The following is a 22,112-nucleotide window of genomic DNA, read 5'->3' on the forward strand; positions in this document are numbered from 1 at the left end:
GTATATATAAAAAATAAAAATTTAAGTGAAATACAGATAGAAATAATTATATCTATCTATGTATCTCTCTATATATATATATACTTTTTAACAAATATAATTTTTAATTAATTTTTACTAATGAATTTTTTTATTAATATCATAAAAAACTGTAGATATCACTTTTTCTTATTTAAATCAATTCATGATTTTATAATTTTTATTAAATTTCAAACAACAATACATAGTACCTGAAAAAGAATGTATTAGAGACTTTGCTACAAGCCTATCACTTCCCTTAATTATATATAATATGACGTTAATAGAATAATGTTAATTTTTCTTCTTCAAATAATTATGATGGAATGGATCGAATTAATTATACTAAGAAATTAATCCTAACGGTTTAGTTCGGATAAGTGTTGTACTGAAACTAGTAATTCCAACGTTGAAGGACCAAGTATCTATAGGAAGCTTCATGTTCAGCCGGTACACGCCGTAGAACACCATTACACTTCAACTATAGTTTCATCCTGGCTACTATATAATGACACTTAAAGTGGTAATCAAACGAAGAGTTTAGAAGTAATTAATCCTCTCAACTAATTAAGAAACCGTTTTCGTGTTCCGTCTATTTGTGGGGTGCTTCCTCTTCGTGTTGTTCCACTATTTTTTTTTTCTCTCCTTATGCTTCAAGTATATATGAAATCTACAAAAACAAATTCCACCCATTCATCCATTTGACCAGATAGCCACGATCTCTCCCGCTTCAAGTACTAGGGTTTTGATTTTATCCACCAGCAACTTTAAATTTCAATGAAACAAGTACAACAACCACCCTATAAAACCCAACACAATCCTTAATTAATTTTCTAATTCTCAAAACAATCTTCTATTCCTTCTTTCTTTTGTTACATACAACATATATTCTCATGAACGACTTGTTATCGGGTTTGTTCTCAAAGGGAAAACAACAACAGCAGCAGCAACAACAACGACATCAGCATGTGATCGAGATAACACAAGGTGGTGGCATGGACTTGGACAAGTTCTTCCAAGAAGTGGAATCAGTGAAGGAGGACTTGAAGGAGTTAGAGCGTCTCCACCTAAGCCTTCGTGCTACAAACCAACACGGAAAAGCGCTTCACAGCCCAAAGGGCGTTAGGGAGCTTAGGTCACGCATGGACCTGGACGTGGCTCTCTCTCTCACCAAAGCGAAGCTCGTGAAGGGTCGCTTGGCGGCTCTTCACCGAACCAACCAAGCGACCCTCTCCTTGCCCGGTTGCGGGCCCGGTTCATACTCCGACCGGACCCGAACCGCGCTTGTGGGGGCCTTGACGAAGAACCTGAGACAGTCCATGGAGAGTTTCAATAAGCTGAGAGAGCAGATATCGTACGAGTACAGAGACACTGTGCAACGTAGATACTACGCTGTCACTGGAGAAAACCCTGATCAAGAAACCATTGACCTCCTCATCTCCACGGGTAATAATATATTAATCACTATTTCTCTTCTAATAATTAACTTACATGGAAGAATTATGTTTTCGGTTTTATTCTTTCATTGAAGTTTTACCTAGCTCAATAATTTCTATAATAAAAATTTTACATATTAAAGAACAACGTCTAAAACGTTTTGTTTTTTATTTTTTTTTATAGAAGTTAAACTGTGTCGATCATTTTATATCTTGTATGTACACGAGTGTGTTTAGTCTTTTTGAGAAGTTTTGTATATAAAATATCTAGAAAAATTGTTGTTGTGTCACAGGTGAAACTTCTTTAGACAACTTATGAAGACTAAGTTCTTTTACTATTATTGTTATTATTGTCAAACTCAAGATCAATTTTAAACATATACTGTATATGTGTGTTTTAAGTCTTTGACAAGCTTATGCATAGAAAATTGTTGAAGACAATTTTTTGTGTGTTACACTGATCACATTTATATATATACATTACTGTATATAGTATATTGTCATTTAATTTGTATTAATAGTTCACAGTTAATTGTTAGACGCGCAAAATTTTTAGCTAGCTAGTAACTGAGGACGTGAGGATGAATTGCGCAAAATTAATCAGGTTAAACAAATGTAGACAATTTTGTGTGTCTTACTAATCATATCACAATTATATACATTGTGGTGGAGCAGGTGAGAGTGAAACTTTCTTACAGAAAGCCATCCAACAGCAAGGGAGAGCCACTATCATGGACACCATCCAAGAGATTCAGGAGAGGCACGACACGATGAAAGAGATAGAGAGAAATCTACACGAGCTGCACCAAGTGTTCATGGACATGGCAGTGCTGATCCAACACCAGGGTGAACACTTGGATAACATAGAGAGCCACATGGAACTTGCAAACTCCTTCGTGAGCATAGGGGTGCAGCATTTGCAGGTTGTGAGGAGTCATCAGAAGAACACCCGCAACTGCACTTGTTTCGCCATACTTCTCTTCATTATCGTGTTGGTCATAGTTCTCCCTATTGTTTTCAGAAATTGATCAAATGGGGTTGGTGTGTGAATTGTGATCATTGGTGAGTGGTGGCTATAACATCAGAACTTGGTAGTCAAGTCAAGTCAAAGCTGCATGCCTTGACCTTCTTCCCATGTGAAAATGCATTCCTTTCTTTCTGTGATCATATTAATATAAATGTAGTGTGTTTTTTTCCTTGCCGCTGTTTAACGTCTGTTTGAGGATTTTTCTGACAATGGAACTTTTACTAGCATGGAGGCTAGGCTGGAGCTAAAACACTTTTATCTCTTCTAGGTCTCTTTGAAAGAAGAGGAAATAGAAGAGAATGAAGGCAAAGGGTTACGGCTAGATGATGTTGTTCATGTAACAAATTAAGCAAGTGTGGATGTATATAGTATATATCATTATACAATAGCATGACCTATAATCCTATATATACTTTTATGTACAATTTCATTTGTTGGTTACGTACGTACGTGCCTGTGTAAATATTAATTGAATTTCTACAGTACAGTTTATAAAAGTTAATTTTCTATTGGTTTATAATATAAGTAAATTACGTATCATTTTGTTTTCTGTACTTCATTTAATTATTTTTTGTTTGTTTCTACCGACTTAAAAAGAAATACTATGTATTGGGAGAGGGTCATATTTGCCTATTTTTCATTAATTTATTTTCTTAACCAGTCTCGCCCACACGGAGTAGAAAGGAAAACCAGTAGCTTAAGAACTACTGAGTTGCTTAAATTTAAGGAGTTCCATCTTACTAATATAATTGCATCATTAAAGCGGGACTTATATATATTTAGTAACTACAACTTGATGCTATCTATACAAGCAATCAGTTTCTTGTCAGAACGTGGAATCCACTTATATAAATGGATAAAATTTAGATAGAATTTTTTAAATGCATTTAGTATTGTTTTAATCATAATTGGAATTTGACATTAAGAATAGGTTGATCTTTATTGAGGTGAAACTCTAATTTTAATTAGAGAATAACTTCAAAACCAAGTAAAAAACTGCATTTGAATTTTGTCTTTATCGAAGTATTACTATACTTAAGTATATCACTAACATGTTATGAGAAGGAGTCAAAAAACTGCGCGCTATTAGCCAGTTGTTGTTAGCTCACGCTCACGTGATTTCGGTATAGTTTCTTTGGGCTTTTGCCCCGTTAATCCCCCCCCAAAAAAAACATGGGCCCCGAAAATGGAAAGCCCAATTAGCTTTTGTGCTTTATCGTATTATCTACGTACGACGACATCGACGAGTATTCCACCTGCAACTGGTCGTCAATCCAATCAGCCATGGCAGGCATTCGAATGATAGGTAAGAAAGACACTTGCGTTTTGATTAATTGAGATTTAAGCTGAAACCAACTAACTATTTCTTTTCCTTGCAATGAAACGAAACAAAACAAATGCAGATATAGCCGTCAACTTCACCGGTGAGCCATTTAATCAAACACTTTGTTTTCCATTCATCTATTCTCTCTCTCTCTCTCTCTCATTCGAAAAATTTACAGATGGCATGTTTAAGGGAATCTACCACGGCAAGCAATGTCACGTCTCGGATATTGCAACTGTTTTGAACAGAGCTTGGGCTGCCGGCGTCACCCGAATTATTGTAATGTGCCCCTGCCCTGTTTCTCAACCAACCTTTCAAATCTGTAATGCCAAGTTTTATTTTCTTATGAGTGATAGTTCTGCTTTAATCATTAATTAAAGAAGTTACTACCAAAAAAAAAATCATACTGAGTTATGAAATTGAAAGTCGATGAAGAGGATTCTATATGCTTTAATTGGGACAACGTGAGATGCTTCAGCTATTTAAAGCTGTTGAGAATAAATTCTGAAAGTAAAATGAGGGCATTTGTTTGGAAAAAGGTTTTTTACACACCAGTTTGATCACATAAAATTTGAAATGTGTTTTATGTTTGGATGGTTTGTGGTTAGTTAGAACCTGCTTTTTGCGTTGCAGGTAACTGGTGGGTCTCTAGAAGAATCAAGGGAGGCACTTGCCATTGCGGAAACAGATGGTTTGTCATTTTCTCTTGATGACTTTCAAATGCAGAATGTGGATTTTTACTAATTTGATGATTTATTGATCAACTATAGGAAGACTTTTCTGCACAGTTGGAGTGCATCCAACACGTTGCAAGGTTGCTTTTATCCTTTAGGAGCTCTTCTTCAGAGAGCAGTGGTTTGGATGGAAGTGTTTGTAACTATGACTTAGTGTATTGGTTCAGGAATTTGAGGAGAGTGGAGATCCAGAAAAGCATTTCCAGGCTCTTTTGTCTTTAGCTAAAGAGGGAATTCAGAAAGGAAAGGTATGGTTATACTCTAGATGTGAAACAACTATCAACCATCGCTTAATTTTAACTAGAGATTTCAGACTTAGATAGTTCTGAATCTTATTGATTTATTCATGTAATATATGTGTTAAAATAGTTGAGTTCCACCTTATTTGTAATAAACATGCTCACTAGACATTGCCATTGTGCATGTCGTTCTCATCTAGTTGCAGAACTTGTGTTCTAGTTCAGAAACTACCTAATAACCATTTAGAAACAACTGTTATGCTATTCTTACTTTTCTTCATATGCAAGGTGGTTGCAATTGGAGAATGTGGATTGGACTATGACAGGCTTCATTTTTGCCCAGCAGAGATTCAAAAGAAGTATGCAGTCTCACGATTACCTTTATTAGAAATGTGTCCTATTAACTCCTTTTCTCTTTTATTGTTTTTTGTAATATATTAAAATAATCAACCAGTCATTTGTTTTCTTATCTGTGAAATCAAGGTATTTCGAGAAGCAATTTGAATTAGCATATATCACAAAACTGCCTATGTTTTTGCACATGCGAGCAGCTGCTGCAGATTTCTGTGAAATAGTGGAGAAAAATAAGGACAGGTGTGATTGCTGGATCTCATTATTTTGAAATTGACTATTCAAATCATTCTTCTTTAATGTGCCTTATGGTTAGCTGATCATTGTATTATATTGGGAAATGAATTTAATTGTGTGGATTGTTAAGACAGTATAATTTCCACCCTAGGCTATGTTATTCTGCTTTCAACTTCAGGAATTTAGAGAAAGATAGATATATGGGGTTTAATATCCATCAGAACAGTGCAACGTTGAGGTTACTTGCAAATAAGAAATAAATAACCTTGAGGTTTTTTATCTCGTTTACCCTTATTTTTGTGCTTAATATACAAGACCGTAACTTAAGTATTTAAGTGCATTTTTTCTTGTATTTATTATGATAATCAATTCATGATGTAAATTGGACTAACCATTTCTACTTGTACGTCAGGTTCACTGCTGGAGTCACCCATTCATTTACTGGTAGTATGGATGATTGCATTAAGCTTCTCTCATTTGATAAAATGTACATAGGTAACTCCACTTTTTCAAGCTTTATTATGTTTGTTGATCTATTTGAAGTCTCCTAGATGTATCTAATTTTAGGCTTTGCCTTTCCAAAAGTAGAACCTCAAGTAGATTTTTGTTGTTCTAATTGCAATTTCCTTGAGGTAAAAAGATGAATATAGTTTGTGAAAGCTTTGTGTTTTTACATCATTGGTTCTGTTGTTTGGATAATAAAAAAAAGGAAGAAGAAAAGGCAGAAAATAAACATACAAGTGGTCTGTTTGTTATGTAAGGCTAATGATGTGTTTCTGTAGAGGATTGTTATGTAATTATAAAAAGAAAAGGATGTTAGTTAGTTTTAGGAAGCTACTGTTATTTTATGGCTGTTAGGTAGCTGTCTATAAATAAGGCAAGTCTATTGTATTTTAGACCGACTGAATGATAATCACAGAGTGCAGTGCACATTTCCTAGACCTCTCTGTTTCTCTTTTCTTTCCTTCTATCCTCTCAATTCTGTTTCTTCTCTCTTTCCCTCTTTCTTTCTCTATCTTTCTGTTTCTTTCTCTTTCCCACCTAAATTCTATAACAAGGATATTGGTGTGTTTGAGTATCTATTTCCCTGTTATTTAACTTGCATAAAGTTTCACTTTCAGATATTGGATTGTGGGGATTAAATAGCATTCCAGTCAAATCCCATGAATATTACCCATCATTGATTCTGTCTGTGGCAGGCATAAATGGGTGCTCTCTGAAGACGACTGAGAACCTTGATGTTGTTAAGGGTATTCCAGTTGAGAGAATGATGATTGAGACGGACTCACCATACTGTGAAATCAAGAATACTCATGCTGGAATTGGTTTTGTTAAATCTACATGGCCTTCTAAGAAGAAAGAGAAGTATGATCAAGAGTGCATTGTTAAAGGCCGCAATGAACCTTGTTTAGTTAAGTAAGTGGGATGGTTTTGCTTAAGCTGGCTTGTGCCAACTTCCAAGTTTATTAACTGCATCTATATCATTTTGGTACTATGGCCGCAAGAAATATCTTCTGGTCAATGTAATTGTAGTTAGGCAATGAATATTCAAGTTTGCTAAAATTTAAACCCTCAACATGGTTTGCTAGTTTTGCCTTCTTGTTTTTCTTAAGATTATTCTAGACTTATGTCTAATTGAATTTAAATTTACCTATAGAACTATAACTCTTCAAATAATATGACTTCAATTTTCCAGGCAAGTTCTTGAAGTGGTTGCTGGCTGTAAAGGCATCAACGATGTGAGTAACCTCAGCAGAACATTGTACCATAACACTTGCAGGTAACATAGCTTGTCTCTAGACTTGTCCATTACTGATGTAACTTGTATGTAATAACTTGTGCAACTACTAATCTTCAATGATACACAAACTCAATGGTATCAGATACGATGCATATCCAATACAACAATGTCAATTCTTGAAAAATATTGGAATAGTAGGATATAATACGTATAGTATACATTAAAAAAATTCAAATTAAGAATATACTTAAACATTGATAAATATAATTTTTTTTTTTGCAAATCACCGTCTTCCCAAAATCCAAAATAAAACATACTTGTTAAACATTACCAAATATAAATTAGAAATTAGAAATTTCTTAATTGCCAAGAAATAGGAATAGTATCAATTTCATTTTCTCTTTCAACATCATTTGTAAATGGGACAACTTCTATTTCCGGTTCAAGAGACTAATGCCACTTCAAGATTTCTAGTAGCATTAAAGCTATCTCGTGCATCTCCAGGACTCCATCAATGCCACTTCAAAATTTTAAATGCATTTATTATCAAAATTAAAATTTATTTAAAATTTGTTGAAATAGTGTAATTTTTATTAAATAGATATAGTTGTTAATTATTTTAAAATAATATATTTGATGATTTTAAAGATATTAATTTTAATTATGTGATATTATTGAAGATTTGAATTGATTAACTTAATTGCATCATAAATTGAACACTTACATTTAGTATAATTAAAACTGTATATCATTATTATTGTTGTTGAGCAATATTAATAGAAAAGTTAGATCGAATACTATTTTCAAGTAGCTTCATTATCTCTTATTTTATTAGTTTTTTCTATTTTTATTTAATAAAAATAATAAATTAAAAGACATTCAATCATAATTATCTTTTATAAAAATAAAATCTAAAAGATTAAGTTTTAAAAATTAATAATCCTTCATTAATGTTAGATCACATTGAATTATATTAATGATGACTATGAATTTAAAGTTTCGATCTAATGACTCAAAAATGTTGACATGAAGGTCACATTATGAAGTTAAAATTTTGATCAACAGCTCTTAAAGTTCAAGTGAAGTTTACTTTTATATATAGATGGATGCTTTTAGTTCCATGTTGCTTGCCTAATTTGCTGGTAACTCGTTGGCACAAGGAATGTCTCTTTTGGTATTCTATTGGTGTGCACGTGTATTTTTCTCACATAATATGTATTCTGGAGCTCCAATAATTTTTTTGCTTGGCAGGATATTTTTCCCTCATGACTTGGATTCTGCTGCTGATGCTCTTCTAGCTGGCGGTAATTCTACATAAACATACTTGCTAGTGACTTGGCCTTTTCTTTGCTTATATTCGGAGCTGTTCTGTAGACCAAATCCTCATTTTCTTGAGAAAGCTTGGTAGTGTCCTTGAAGTGGAACTGAGTTTGTCTGTCCTGTCCCTTTTTGGGAAGTGACAACTGGCAAATCAAGAACTGATTTCCAGAGTTTAATGAGTGTACGACAAATTATTACATTGTATTTTCATGAGATTATCCTGTAAAAAAAACTACGATACTGAAAGCCAAGAGGGATACGATAAGCCGCAGTGATGATTAATGTTTAGGATGTCACGACTGGGAGTAAATCAAAGGAGGCTGATTGGTGGTCCATCTGTAGTCTCCTAAAGTGCCTCAAAACATTGTTGTTTCTTTACATTTTTTTTTTAAAGTCAGTTGAGTTCAACTGTTCAAGTCTGGATTTAGATGATACAACGGTCAGTGTGTCACTCGTAACATCATGCCTTGTGAGAACATGTTATTCAATTAAACGTGCCATAAAATCTGTTGATAATGATGGACATCGATCTAAAAGCGTGATATCAAGTACCACGCCAGATTTTTCTTTTATTTTTTTTTTTTCAAGTTTTATGAAACTTATTCTTTTGCTAACATCAAAGCGGGTTCTTTAGTTGAAGTATTATTGACTTCGGAACATGCTCGTAGCCAAGCCAAGCTAACATATCGTAGCAAATTAGTGGTTCAGATTATGTTCCCTTGCCTTCCATTTTAACATTATTTTCCCTCAACAGAAAGTTAGGACTTAAAAGAATTATCACTTGAATGAATTATTAGTTCACCAAACTGTGAAAGCTAGACTTTCATAATTACAAACTGTAACTAACATCGACCCCTTATAGATATGTTCAATATTTGTTCAATAACAAGTATATTTCTCAACTGCCTGAAGGTCTAGTTAGTGTATACCAATGTGACTAGCAATTGACAGGAAATTTGCCAAGAGAAAACCTTTCAGGAAGAAGCTGAATGACATGCATTTTGCGGGCAAAATTTTGATAGATCATATTTCCTTATGTGCTGGCACTAGACACCAATTCCGAACTTTCAACATTGCTTCCTACATTTTTCTGAATTACTGGAGGAGATGAAGGTGTCCTTGCTTCAGCCAAATTCAACCGCAAGGGCCGACCTTGTACCTCCTGAAAAACATTACATTACATTCAGAAGGAATGGTTATATGATTAGACAAATACCATAAGATGAACTTGAACTTGCAAAACTAATGCACCAAAATTGTTCTTACCACACCATTCATGATGTCCAAAGCAGCCCGTGCAGATTCGGCAGTTTCAAAAGAAACAAACCCAAAACCTCGAGATCTTCCACTGTCCCTCTCATAGATGACCTTGGCACTCAATACGCCTGGCTGCTCAGCAAAAGCTTCCCTAAGACCCTGTGAGGTCAATCCCCAGCCTAGGTTGCCAGCATAGATCTTGTGAGGGCTGTCTACAAAGCCTCTGTAGCTGTTCAGTATTTTTGACCCCATTACCAACCTTTCCCCTCCTTTAGGTACCTCTGGGAAGTTTACCTTAACAGTCCTACCACCAACTTGCTGTTCACAAAACAGTCGTTAACATTAGCATTGAAATGATAATTTATTACAAAACCCTCTATCACACTTTTATTGGCTAAAATTTATTAAGAATCATACAATAATAGTGTGTTGCCAACACTCCTCTATAGATAAATATTAGTATAAATAGTGCCAAAAGAAAGAAAATGCTCCTTTGTAACCTGGAAATTTTCAATTTTTAAGAATAATGTATATCATTTGCTGATAAGTCATTATCATAATTCATTAGGACTTCATCATCCTTTGATAATTTAATGAAATAATAGTACATACTCTTGGGAATCTCTAGCACTACATTGATCAAAGGGAACAACACAAAACAAATTAACTAATTAGAACAGCACATCATTCTGATTATGATTATGAAGATTGCATAAATGAATCACATAGGAGTGCTAGTAACACTCAATCTAACACTTTCCTTCCAACATATTTTTCTCCTTGTTGATTGAAATTCATGTGTCTCACTACACTAGAATTACATCCAATAAAAGAACTTACATGAAACCCACCAAATGTGGAATGAAACTCGCATATTTAGAAGGACTTACATGAATTACATCCAATAAAAGAGTGTGTCCGAAAAAGTGGTAAAAGAGTGTGGTCATTTCTCATGAACGATACTATGTAGCTGCTAATGTATGAGACTTACAGAGCCATCAAACATTCGAATTGCCTCTTTAGCATCCTCAACACTCCCCATTGTAACAAATGCAAATCCCCTGCTTCTATCCGTGACACGATCATACACAATCTACAGAATTCAATCAAACAAAATCAAACACAGAGCAGCAATAGGTTGCACCACAAAAACCTTAAATTCATCAATCAAACAGGGAAAAAGGATTACAAAAACGGGAAAAAGAAGAAACCTCAACAGACGCCACGGTGCCAGCTTCTCCAAAGAGCTCGCCCAATTCGGAATTAGTGATTGAATATGGCAAGTTTCCAACATAGAGCCTCCCAGCATCATTGGAGTCTGAAACCTTTTGCTCTTCCTCTTGTTCTGTTTTTTCAACGGTTTCTGGTTCTGGTTCGTCTTGTTGGGACTCTGTGGTATCTTGAGCTACTTCCAACCCATCAAAGGCAGCGAAAGGTGGGGGAAGACGGTGAAGTGGGAGAAAGGAAAGAGCGAAACTTTGGGACTCGAGGTTGAGACTGAGTGGTTTTTGAGATACGGGTCTTTGAGGGAAGTTGCTGCTGGTGAGTGAAAGGGAAGGGTGTGTGAAGGAAAGGTTGTATATTCTGTTGCAGATAGAAGAGGAAACAGAAGCCGTAGCAGCCATTGGGTGAATGAGAGAAAATGAGGGATGCGGTTTCAATTTTTAAAGTTGAGAAGTGAATTGAGTGTGGAAAGGGGATATAATGAAGGAGGAGACATCCATTGTTGAATTGGGGTTTTCTAATTGACCGCGTGAGTAGGATAAGGTTTCTCTGCGTACATTTTTTTTTTCTTCCTTTTTCAATTATTTTACTCAAAAATTAAAATTATAATCATCGTTTTCATTTGTAATTGTTTTTTTTTCATCGATCAATTATCACATGTGTCTTTAACCCATTGATTGGATTAGATATTAATTTTAGTCGTAATATATGACCAACAATACCCAAAAAATTTACACACGAATTTGTATGGTTTTTGTTATTTAGTGAAAAATTCAATGTTTTTATTAAACAATTTTAAAAAATGTAATTTAATAATATTATGTAAAGATGTTTTACTCTATTATTAAAACTAATGGTTAGAAATGACTTATTTATTATAAAAATCAACAAAATTATTAAATATTATAATTTCTGATAGATTGACAGCTTGCTCTTTACATTGGTATTGCATGTACTGTATACTGATAATATTATAGACCGTTGATAATCTTAGTAGTTGGATGTCATGATTGTAAAATTTTAAAAGTATCAAATAAACACTAAAATAATTTACTCATCAATTAAAATCGGTGAATCACGAATAGTTTAAAACTCACCTAGAACACTCCATAACAATCCTTTGAAACACCTGTATCAGTAATCTCATGAGTTAAGTATGAACTCAAATGGCTGATAAGGGAAGTTGAGGGAGTAATTTGTTTTGCAGATGCCTTGGAGGTGGTGATTTGGCGAGAATTTGAGCCTTTAACACCCCAAAATTAGAAAGTATAATATTCTAGCTAAATTTCCTTGACTCAAAAGTCAAAATGATTAGAGGAAATTTCAAATCTCAAGTAACCAACATCTCTGTTCCACTTATGCAGAATCACAGTGTTTTTTTTTTTATTATTATTAAAGAACAATCAATTGTATGTTACCTGAAAAACGAATTAACTGAGTAAAGCACCTAGAGCCACATAAGTTTTACTATAGCATCAAACGAACCATGTTCCTTTTTTTTCTTTTGTCAAAGAAGTCTTATGATTCAAATTTTATGATACCATCTGGCTTCAGTGAATAACCCCATCTCTTAATCGCCACAAATCACCCTCAAACGTCAATAGTATCCATCAGGCGTTTTTTTTTTTTTTTTAACTAGACCTTCCAATCAATCACCTAAGTCCACCAAAGTATGAAATGAAATCTACTTATTTATGGAAAGAAACTACATACTTTTAGCTGATGAATTGATGTGGTTATCAGATATTCCACCAAATAAATTTTCAAAAGTTGTCTAGTTACACCTACTTTTGACTTGCTTGCTGCATTGGTTGGGAATTGGGACAGTTTGCTGAACTTGCTATTTTCTAAATGTAAAGGATGATAAAATTTTGACATTGCTCAAGAGGAATAAAACACACCAATGCTTTATTTTTCTAACAAAGACCACAGGACGAGGTTCTATTATACATTGTTCCTCAAAGTCACAAATACAAAATACAACACCACGTTTAGACATTATTAGAAGCACAAGTAACTAGAGTTTTATGCTTTCAGTTTCACACAAAGACAGAAACATAGTTGTCTTCTGCATCAGGATATCAAGTCATTAGTTTGTACCATGCCAAAGACATTCCTGTGCAGAAAGACAAATTACTACAGGTACATCGAGCCAAGGATGAGTTGCCTAAAGTTACAATGAGCCAAGGATGGATTGCCTAGACCAAATGTGAGGAAGATCCTACAGAGCGAAACTTATCACAGCCAACACACGCAAAAGAAGCTTCTTCATCTGGTCTCATCAAGGATGGACTTGGTGCAATGCTACAGCAAGCCCCCCTCTTGATTCTTTGCAAATCAAACTTTAAGGTTGTAGCAGTTACCAGCTGCTGCAACCCATTTGGGGGGTATGATCATACCGCGCCCACCATCTATCATGTTTGCAAAAGAGTGGACAGCAGATCCAAGATGATTGAGAGAAAAGCTGTCGAGACCTCCCCGCGAATACATGCTAGTCACCTCTGAACCAGAAATATTTGGACTGCTGCCATTAGTCTCTTTTGATGAATTCAAAGTACCAACCTCAGATTGAAGGAATTCAGAACTCTGAGAGTCACTAGACTGCAATTGTTCACCAACAGTTTTATGCACTTCATTTCCAAGTTTACCATTTCCGTTAATAGAACTCCTAGTGTTCAAGAAGCGACCCCCAGATCCTCTTGGTCGCCGCATTGCATGGAGATGGCGAGATTCGTGCATATAGGGCTGTAAGATAAACATAAAACTCAATTAAGTATAAAAGTGAAAAGAAAGCAATACTATTTCACAAGTAATCGAAGTTTGTAATCAGCATAGAATATGAGTGATTGGATCTATGAATTACACAAATGCCTTAATGATAAAATTTATAAAATTTAAACGTAATCCATATCATAATTCATCATCATATTATCTCTGCCCGACAGAAACAGAAAAGAATAGAAGTGTATAGCTGCAGCATCCAGCTAACACAAATATACCACATATTGTCTTGGGTATATATAGTACACGTTGCTTGACAGAGATAATTTACCACTTTATACAAAGGTTAGGCCACACCAGCCTATCATTACTATGTTTTCAAGGCCAGTGAGGCTGAGGCCACATTATGTTTGTTAGTTTAAAGATGAAAATAAATATTAGATACTCCAATATGAGGAATCATACCTTGCAACGTTTAGTCAATTTGTGATCAAGTACAGCTTTGGCACGGGACTGCCGACGTCTAATGATTCCATGGTACTGCTTAGCATTTACGTAAATTGGTCCATCATCAGATGACATGTTAAGTGGCAGCATTATACGTCCCTAAATTGTTACAGATGGTACATAGATGATTTGGTAAATAGAGAAAGATTTGCACTAGATCACCAAATGATAACTAAAGGCAAAAGCATCTCAAGAGCATGGTATGGCTTATATGGATTAAGAAGCTTGCTGGAGTAAAATACAAACCGAAATTTGAGGTGCATAAGCTGAGAAGAGGCCATAAAATTGATCCGTGTAAGGATATTTTGCACATAACTACAAAGGGAAAAATACCAAGCATAAGCAAAATATGTTTACACACTAAAAAGAAATGCTAAAATATCAAAGTTATTAGTTTTGTAAGAAGTTTTACCATGGGCTGACTAAATCCTATCTCAAAACGAGAGTGGGGATCAGTAAGTGAAGACTGCAGTGATATGGTTGTCTGAAGCTTTTGCGCATCATCTGACATTTTACAACCATCTGAAGAAGAAACGTCTTAACGTTACCCACAGGAAAGTTGATGGATGTATCAGGTGCAGCAAACAATGTCACTTCAAACAGTTCAAAAACAAAATGCATAGAATAGTTTTGCTAAGCAGTCAACAATTACGCCGGAGTCTGATATAATTTTAGCTTCAGTACTTGACCAAGAAAATTTCAATTTCAAGTGTGTTTGAATGTAGCACATGGGCCTAAAAGGATAAATGGATAATCTTATTTTATCTGTCTTACGATTTGATCTCCATTCCAAAGGCTATCAATTGCAAGCATGCTTCAAGCTTCAACCCACCTTAGCTAAGTCTATGGATTTCCCCTGAAATATCCTAGCTTGTGAAACACAGCAAAGCAGAAGTCCCTACTGGCCCTGTGAGGTGTATGTAAAAAGCGGTTTGCTCAAAATTGAAGCCAATTAAGTCGTGAAATGCTCTCTACGGCATTTTTAAAAAAAAAAATTAATGACCTGTTCCCTATTGTTCCACTCAATTTAATTTATTCTCTATAGTTTAAGTTTTAAAACCATTGAGAAAGTCCCTATAGTTTCAAACAATGCAAATCAACCATATTAATTGGACTTATTCCCTGTTTAGATTGAAATTGTAGAAGTATAATAGGGACCATTTTGTATTACTTGAAAATTACAAGGGCCTTTATAAAGGGTTTTGATTTTGGAGCGAAATTACGGGATCAAATTAGTGATTTAACCTTTCTATTTCTTTAGGGAAAGGGATAAAGTCTCCCCTGCAATGCTTTCAATGAAGGCATTTTTTTTTATTTTACTTTTACCAGTACAAGTCAGTAAACGCAACTAATCACACTCTAATTTTAGTAATTGACATGAAAGATTAAGTTGAAGTCCTTAGATCTTTCATATGTATAATGTATTTCCTTGTGGTGGTGACAGTCCATCATTTAGAACAATAACAAGCTCCATTGTTTGCATATCATTCTTCATTCTTCTCTCAACCAAGAATTTCTTAAAACAAAATCAGGTCCACATATTGAAGCTGTTTTACCATGTTCTGCGTTCATGAAAAAAACACTAAGAGTTCACTCTATAGACAGATTTGTTGTAAGGTAGTTTCTAGCCATCCAAAGCCTACTAAAAAAAAGAATATTCTTTGTTTAGGTGTTCGACACTTTGCCCATCCGTTAAACACATTCCAAGGAATCAAACGTGACTAGAAATATTTGGTGGATTCACATTAAACGGATTTTCAATATTTTCACAAACACGCCCTAAACTAATATCTGCAGACCATTTAGTTTTTCTTTATCATAAAAGTCACCTCACATGATATCTATCTCCCAAAAATTTATGGCAAAAAGATGAACAGGAAGTCAGGAACTAGCTGTTGTTGTATCTGTGTGTTATACTCACATTAAGTCACAACTCCATAAACAATTTATTACTGTTTCGGTAAGAACACATGTAACTAAATTGTACAACTCAACTAGAAAGTGATACATCCAAAACCAAATTAAATACCTGGAAAAATGGTGAACTGAGTTGTATGCCCTTCACCCAACACTTGCTCAGCTCCTCTTGCTGATAGCTTAGTGGCAGCAAGTTGGTCTATGCAGTTAGGCAGCTCCAATGCAAAGGGTTTCATTTGGCCACAAGATTCTCCCTGATGAACGGATTGTGATCCAAAAGCACTCCACCAGGGTGCTGAAGCTGCAGACGACAACGTGCCCACAAAATTGTGTGCATTTCCTTCATGCTTTTTAAGATAAACAGTTTGCATCGCCATAGGCACTGTCCAAAAGATGATTTCTTAGTTTAATCTTGTTGGTTTGTAGTAAGCAACTTTCTGTGAGCAAAGATGGAAAAACAATTACCAAAGCAAGTCAAACAGTAAGGCCAAGGGGAAATATACAGTTTTTAAAAAGATCAACTTTTCCAAGAAAGAAAAAGAAGAAAAGAGAAGAGGAGAATCAGTACATAAATAGTATGTACCTCAGATTTTTATTCAGTCTTCAGCATAAACATCAACAGAAAGAAGCTGAATTGAAATATACATCAAAACACAAATTTCAATTTCCATGCCTTAATAATAATCAGTAATAATAACAATACATAAAATAAGAGCAATCTAGAACGCCAAAGCAATAATAAAACTGAAGACTTTAGCTTGAAAGCGGGACATAAAAGTGAAGATAATTAGAAGAAGACAAAAGTAAGATGGGAATTGCAATCAAAGAAAAGCACAGGCCAACAACTATCCCAACAGAAAGGTACAAACAATAAACCAGAAAATAAGCCTACATACAGAATACAAAACCCAGATACATAAACAAGTACACCACCAGAAGAACCACAAAAACAGAAAAGTCAAGCTCCATATATAGAGTGAGTTGACAATAACCGTTAAGTCCAAGATGGAGAAGAAACAAAGGGAGAGCACTAACATATGAAACTCAGTTGTAGAAACTGAAGAAGGAGTAGCAGCATCGAATCCTACGCAGAAGGAGTACAAGTGTAATGGAAAACAACACACCAATGAGGTTTCGTTTTCATGGATAGCAAAGTCCCTCCACCTCCTTTTAGTACTATGTGACCTGTTTTTTTATTATTATTTTATTTTTATATGAATTAGAACATCACTCACTGCCACTCATCTTTTTGTAGTAGTAGTATCTTATACAGTAGTACTTGCTTTTCTACCTCTTTTTGTTCAGTTTTGTGTTTCTAAAACCGAAAATAGGATTAGGATGGTGCAAAAAAAATGATGGTGGCCAAACTGTGCCAATATTTTAATGACCACCCCTCTCTATTTGTGGCAATGTCCCTTAATTTTATATTTTTCACTAATGCAAGTGGGAGAGGTACCTTATGCAAAGTTTTAAATATTTGAGATGTGCTTAGCTCTAGAAATGAATAAGTAGGCTTTGGTTTGGCCCATTAGTTCATTGGAGGGGTCGGCAGCAATGGGAGCATCATATATACCTTTAATTGCCTTGCCCCATTTGGTTGCTCAAGAAAATTGTCTAGATATAGATTTGTTGTTTCCAACACCCAAAAGTTTAACCGTTCACGCCCTTTGAAAATTAAATTGACTTAACTACCTTAAAGTTATCTATCACTTTCGCTAATGGCAGCAATTATATAATATACTATGTTGTGGGACAACAAATATATATATCGGCCTTTTGGTGTTAGCTTAGAATTTAGTTTTAAGTTACATGTAGTATCCTGTTTTTTCTAATTAAAGGAAGAAAAATGATACGGTGGTGAATATTTGACTATGTACCTATTAACACTATTAGTTCTTGAAACACTCAATCCTTTTCCTCTAAAAAAAGAGCCTATACATGTTATTTCTATATATGGTCGGAATAAGTATATATGTACGTGGTAGAAATTTAAAGATATTATTACAGAAGTACAGGTTGTGACAATTTTAATTTTGACTGAATAACTTCCGTCATGCCCATACAATAAACAATCAGAGTAAAGCTCAAGTCCATAGCTTTTTTAGTGTTGAAATATAATAAGGGGAAAAATGGTTTATAAAACTTAGGAGTTGTCTCTACGAGCCATTTGAATTTTAGCGACTTGTGAAGATTCTGTTCCCTTCACCCTACACTATTGAACTTCATTTTCATTAGCCGGCTAAATTGTTTTTTAATTTCTACGTTGAAAATATAGCAAATTAAGTAGCTCTTGAGTTATTACTTAGCAAGAGCTCCTTTGTAGCATCATCCGGCTCCTTTTTCATTCGCCTTTGTTACTTTCCCCACCTTCGTTTCTGATAAGAACCTTGTCACCCAACAATTTTACATCATTTAAATGCAATGGCAACATATATAATCATTAACCACTAACTAAAAAGAGATGTATGTGAAGGGAAACGGAAAGGGGAAAAAATCATAGAGAAAAAGGTACAGGAAAAAGGACCACACATTAATATCCATTTGTTTGAATTGTCTTACCTAAAAAAAAAAAAAGAATATGCACAGTCATTGTTTTAAAAAAAAATATTAGTTTTAAGATTGGATCAATAGATATACAGTCTTGAAAAAGTAATGATTTTCTTGTTACTATTAATTATTTTGTCCTCGTTATAGTCAAGAAATAACTATGGATCTCTATCATCCTCTCACTATATATGTTATCTATTGTTTCTTATTTGTATTTTTGTCCGAAAAAAATGAGAACAGAATCCCCTACCAAGACTATTGTATCAAATATATATATTTTCGTGTTGTATTTTTTTTCTAATGTACGTAATTCTTAAAGAGAAACTTTCTCTGTAGCATCTTTGAAGTACAGATAAATATACTGCTCTTTATTTTCAATGCTATTTTGATTTCCATATTATTTATATAGATTATATGTATATCATATTCTTCGTTATACGTATACTTGCTTCCTACTCTTCCCTGTTTCTTTTCTATATGATGAAGGGTTACTCTCCTCAATTTAAAATTTTAGTAGAGAAGGATCCAAGGTGTCATGGAATGATTATACCTAATACTATTGGAATTTTAACTCATCATCTCCAAAATTTATGAGATGTCATATAGTTAGGTTCACAGTTGTATATAGACTTGCTTCCTGCTCTTCCTTATTTCTTTTCTATGAAGGGTTCTTTTCCTTAATTTTAAAATTTCAATCAGAAAGGGATCCAAGGTGTCACTTGGAAGATAATACCCTGTATTCTTGGAGTTTTAGTTTGTCATCTCCAAATTCTATGAGATGCCATAGTTAGATTCATTCTTCAAGCATTCGTCCTATTACATGTATGTGTCCCCACATTTTCATTTTTTGTCCCATCTTCATAGGTCAGAACTCACATTAATATAAATTTATAAATTACTAGCGTGTTTAATATTTTTTAACAGACGTGATTTGGCAAAAGCCAATAAGTGTACATTAACACCACTTCCTGCATGTCATGAATAAATTGTCTCTTGTTTTAATCATAGATTTAGAAACCTTAATGCCATTATCACTAAAAAAACGACTAATAAATTGAAAGTTATATCATTTCTTTCAAATGCATTAATGTTCTAGCATCAACATAGTGTTCTTATATATAGAACATTTTTTTTTTCTTTGGTTTCTTTCTTTTTAGATTCTCCTAATCCCCCACTCACCACCACCACACCCCTTCATTCCCACCACAATCACACCCACTCATTTGAAGCGGTTGAAGGGGCAAGACAATAATAAAGATAGGGATGCTGCAACAATGGATGGAGAGAAAACAAAGAGGTAGAAACCAAATGTAACATTGGTCAGGTTAATGCTACACCTATGAGAACATTAATGTACTTGATCATTAAGGTATAACTTTCAATTTATCATCGGTTATAGTCAATGCTGAAAGAGATATTTACGTTCATCTAGCGAACACTAAATTGGAAGTTTTATGATAATGATTAAGTACATTAATTCCATTATAGTGTTGGCTAAATCAATACTACGTATTTTCCTTTAGAGGAGGGCGTAACCAACGTAATTTTGCATTGAAATTTAATATGTCAGAAACATAAATACACTAGCATTCCGTGAAGCGTCAAATATTTTTCTGTTAAAAAGTTATTGAAACTTAAATATCTAATAATAAAGAAAAGAACAAATGACATGAAAATAAAATATAAGAGTAGAATCATCAAAATATAAAATGATCAAATTAAATGCACAGAAGCTCTAAGAAAGATAATCTACGTGCTCCAATTTCAATTGGTAAATAAGATGCGGTTAGGATGGGGGGGGAAATAGTACAGTATAAAATGGATTAAAAATAGAGTGGGCTAGTATGGATAATACCCAGTTTGTGGTTAATCATATTTGCAAGCCTGGTTTTACCGCTTGAAGGAAAAATCTTTTTTTTTTTTTCTGAGAAGAGAAAAATCTATCTTTTTCAACCTGGGATTTAACGATGGAGAAAAGCTTAAGAAAATTATGATGCATATCATTCTGTGATTTTATTTTGTTTGGGTCATATTTTTTTATTAATAATTTTTTTTTGGTGATATGATATAGTTTTTAGATAGGATTTTCGGGTGTTATAGACGTAATTAAAATACTGTCGTGGAATTGTTGCGTGCAATAATATAAAAATGCAGTTTCTTTTTCACATTATTAGTGTAATTGCCTTTTGGAATGTTTTAAATAGTGTTCTAACAAAAAGACTAAGTGCGTGTTTCTCTCTAATATACCCAAAATTGATTCAGTTTTACATGTTAACGAACAAACTTAATATAGTTACTTCTCATTTTTACATCACATATGCATGTGTTTAAGGTGTTTGAGTCGAAACCAATTAAACACTTTCTAAATGATAATGGCATTTAGATATGAGTTTAATGTATATGCATGCATAATATAAAATAATTTTATATTGTTATTTAATTATAAATTATTATTTGAATTATTTTTAAGATAATTATTTTAAAAGTTAATAAATTTATCATACATGATAAATTATAATTAAATAATTATAAAAAAAATTTATACTGTTCAGTGCATAATTATTTTTCTTTTTATATATGAGTTATAATATCTTTTTACTCTTGTAATAAAAGTTTAACTTTGTCAAACAAGGAGAAAGAGAGAGAGGTGAAATATCAAATAAATATGAATGTACATGTATGAGACACAGTACAGTTAATGATGACTTAAAAAAATAATTGATACTACCTATATCAACAAAAATGCGTTTACTTTTTAATAATTTATCACTTAAGAACTTTACAATTAAACGTGTTTAACTTTGGAATAGTTATGGGATGGGTGATCTTTCGGAAAGTTTCCCAAAAACGTCTTAGTGAGAGTAAAACACATCGAAAAGTTTTGTGTTAGTTTGTGAGGGTAGTCAATGATCTTGAGAGCATCCGCGCGGTGTTAGAATTGGTTGTTAAGGTCTCAAAAAAGACTATCTAGAAAGGATTCTAACAGATAGAAGATTTTAACCAACAATGATATTGAATGAAGTGTCACTGTATAAAATATCGTAGTATGAGAATTTTCGAAAAGTCGACAATAAAAGATATTACAAATGGTATTAGAGCTAACTTTTATTTCAGTATGGTGTGGTTCTAGACGAACCAAAAGAAAGTTGGTGGACATGTAACATCCAAGACGAATCACATAGGAATGACAAGAATCCAAAGGTTGTACAAGTATGAGATTGTACAGTTAAGGATGACGTAAGAGAATTAACTGGTACTACATATACCAATAAGATGCATCTACTTTTTGGTAGCCTATCATTTAAGAACTACATAGCTAAACGTACTTGACTTGAAATAGGGATGAGTGACCTTCTAGGAAGTTCTGCAGAAATCATGTGAGTGAGAGCAAAGCACGTTGAAAAATCTCATGTTAGTTTGTGGTGACAATCAATGATCTTGAGAGTAGTCGAGCGATGTCAGAGTTGATTGTCGAGATCTCAAAAAAAGACTACCTACTGAGGATTCTAATC

The 22,112-nt window shown here is 33.9% G+C and overlaps 4 protein-coding genes across 14 annotated transcripts; 2 read left to right on the top strand and 2 right to left on the bottom strand.

Moving 5' to 3' along the window:
- Window positions 1-592: 592 nt before the first annotated feature.
- On the top strand, window positions 593-2,978 carry LOC114399878 (syntaxin-121-like). Its single transcript, XM_028362096.1, has 2 exons — window positions 593-1,464; window positions 2,130-2,978. Exons 1-2 carry the CDS (start codon window positions 912-914, stop codon window positions 2,480-2,482), a joined length of 906 nt encoding a protein of 301 aa, XP_028217897.1. The 5' UTR covers window positions 593-911; the 3' UTR covers window positions 2,483-2,978.
- A 695-nt stretch (window positions 2,979-3,673) lies between these two features.
- On the top strand, window positions 3,674-8,944 carry LOC114400004 (putative deoxyribonuclease TATDN1). 2 transcript variants are annotated; one of them, XM_028362243.1, is made up of 12 exons: window positions 3,674-3,787; window positions 3,885-3,905; window positions 3,984-4,084; window positions 4,439-4,496; window positions 4,576-4,619; window positions 4,707-4,787; window positions 5,067-5,137; window positions 5,262-5,372; window positions 5,779-5,861; window positions 6,488-6,782; window positions 7,063-7,146; window positions 8,359-8,944. In XM_028362243.1, the coding sequence occupies exons 1-12, from the start codon at window positions 3,766-3,768 to the stop codon at window positions 8,423-8,425; spliced, it is 1,038 nt and encodes a 345-aa protein (XP_028218044.1). In that variant the 5' UTR covers window positions 3,674-3,765; the 3' UTR covers window positions 8,426-8,944. The 2 variants fall into 2 exon arrangements, with proteins under 2 accessions (XP_028218044.1, XP_028218045.1); XM_028362244.1 differs by having other exon boundaries at window positions 6,566-6,782.
- Window positions 8,945-9,185: 241 nt separating this feature from the next.
- On the bottom strand, window positions 9,186-11,424 carry LOC114400006 (33 kDa ribonucleoprotein, chloroplastic). Its single transcript, XM_028362245.1, has 4 exons — window positions 10,896-11,424; window positions 10,676-10,777; window positions 9,694-10,002; window positions 9,186-9,589 (listed from the first exon to the last, which is right to left on the bottom strand). The coding sequence occupies exons 1-4, from the start codon at window positions 11,307-11,309 to the stop codon at window positions 9,461-9,463; spliced, it is 954 nt and encodes a 317-aa protein (XP_028218046.1). The 5' UTR covers window positions 11,310-11,424; the 3' UTR covers window positions 9,186-9,460.
- A 1,368-nt stretch (window positions 11,425-12,792) lies between these two features.
- LOC114398046 (nuclear transcription factor Y subunit A-10-like) lies at window positions 12,793-17,223 on the bottom strand. Of its 10 annotated transcripts, none has more exons than XM_028360165.1 (7): window positions 17,089-17,223; window positions 16,637-16,682; window positions 16,166-16,435; window positions 14,549-14,658; window positions 14,383-14,451; window positions 14,095-14,235; window positions 12,793-13,653 (listed from the first exon to the last, which is right to left on the bottom strand). In XM_028360165.1, exons 3-7 carry the CDS (start codon window positions 16,428-16,430, stop codon window positions 13,246-13,248), a joined length of 993 nt encoding a protein of 330 aa, XP_028215966.1. In that variant the 5' UTR covers window positions 16,431-16,435; window positions 16,637-16,682; window positions 17,089-17,223; the 3' UTR covers window positions 12,793-13,245. The 10 variants fall into 10 exon arrangements, with proteins under 10 accessions (XP_028215966.1, XP_028215962.1, XP_028215964.1 ...); XM_028360161.1 differs by having other exon boundaries at window positions 16,166-16,490; window positions 17,089-17,222; XM_028360163.1 differs by having other exon boundaries at window positions 16,166-16,490; window positions 17,046-17,112.
- Window positions 17,224-22,112: the final 4,889 nt, after the last annotated feature.

Source organism: Glycine soja, chromosome 19 (assembly GCF_004193775.1).
Source record: "Glycine soja cultivar W05 chromosome 19, ASM419377v2, whole genome shotgun sequence".
Classification (NCBI taxonomy): domain Eukaryota; kingdom Viridiplantae; phylum Streptophyta; class Magnoliopsida; order Fabales; family Fabaceae; genus Glycine; species Glycine soja.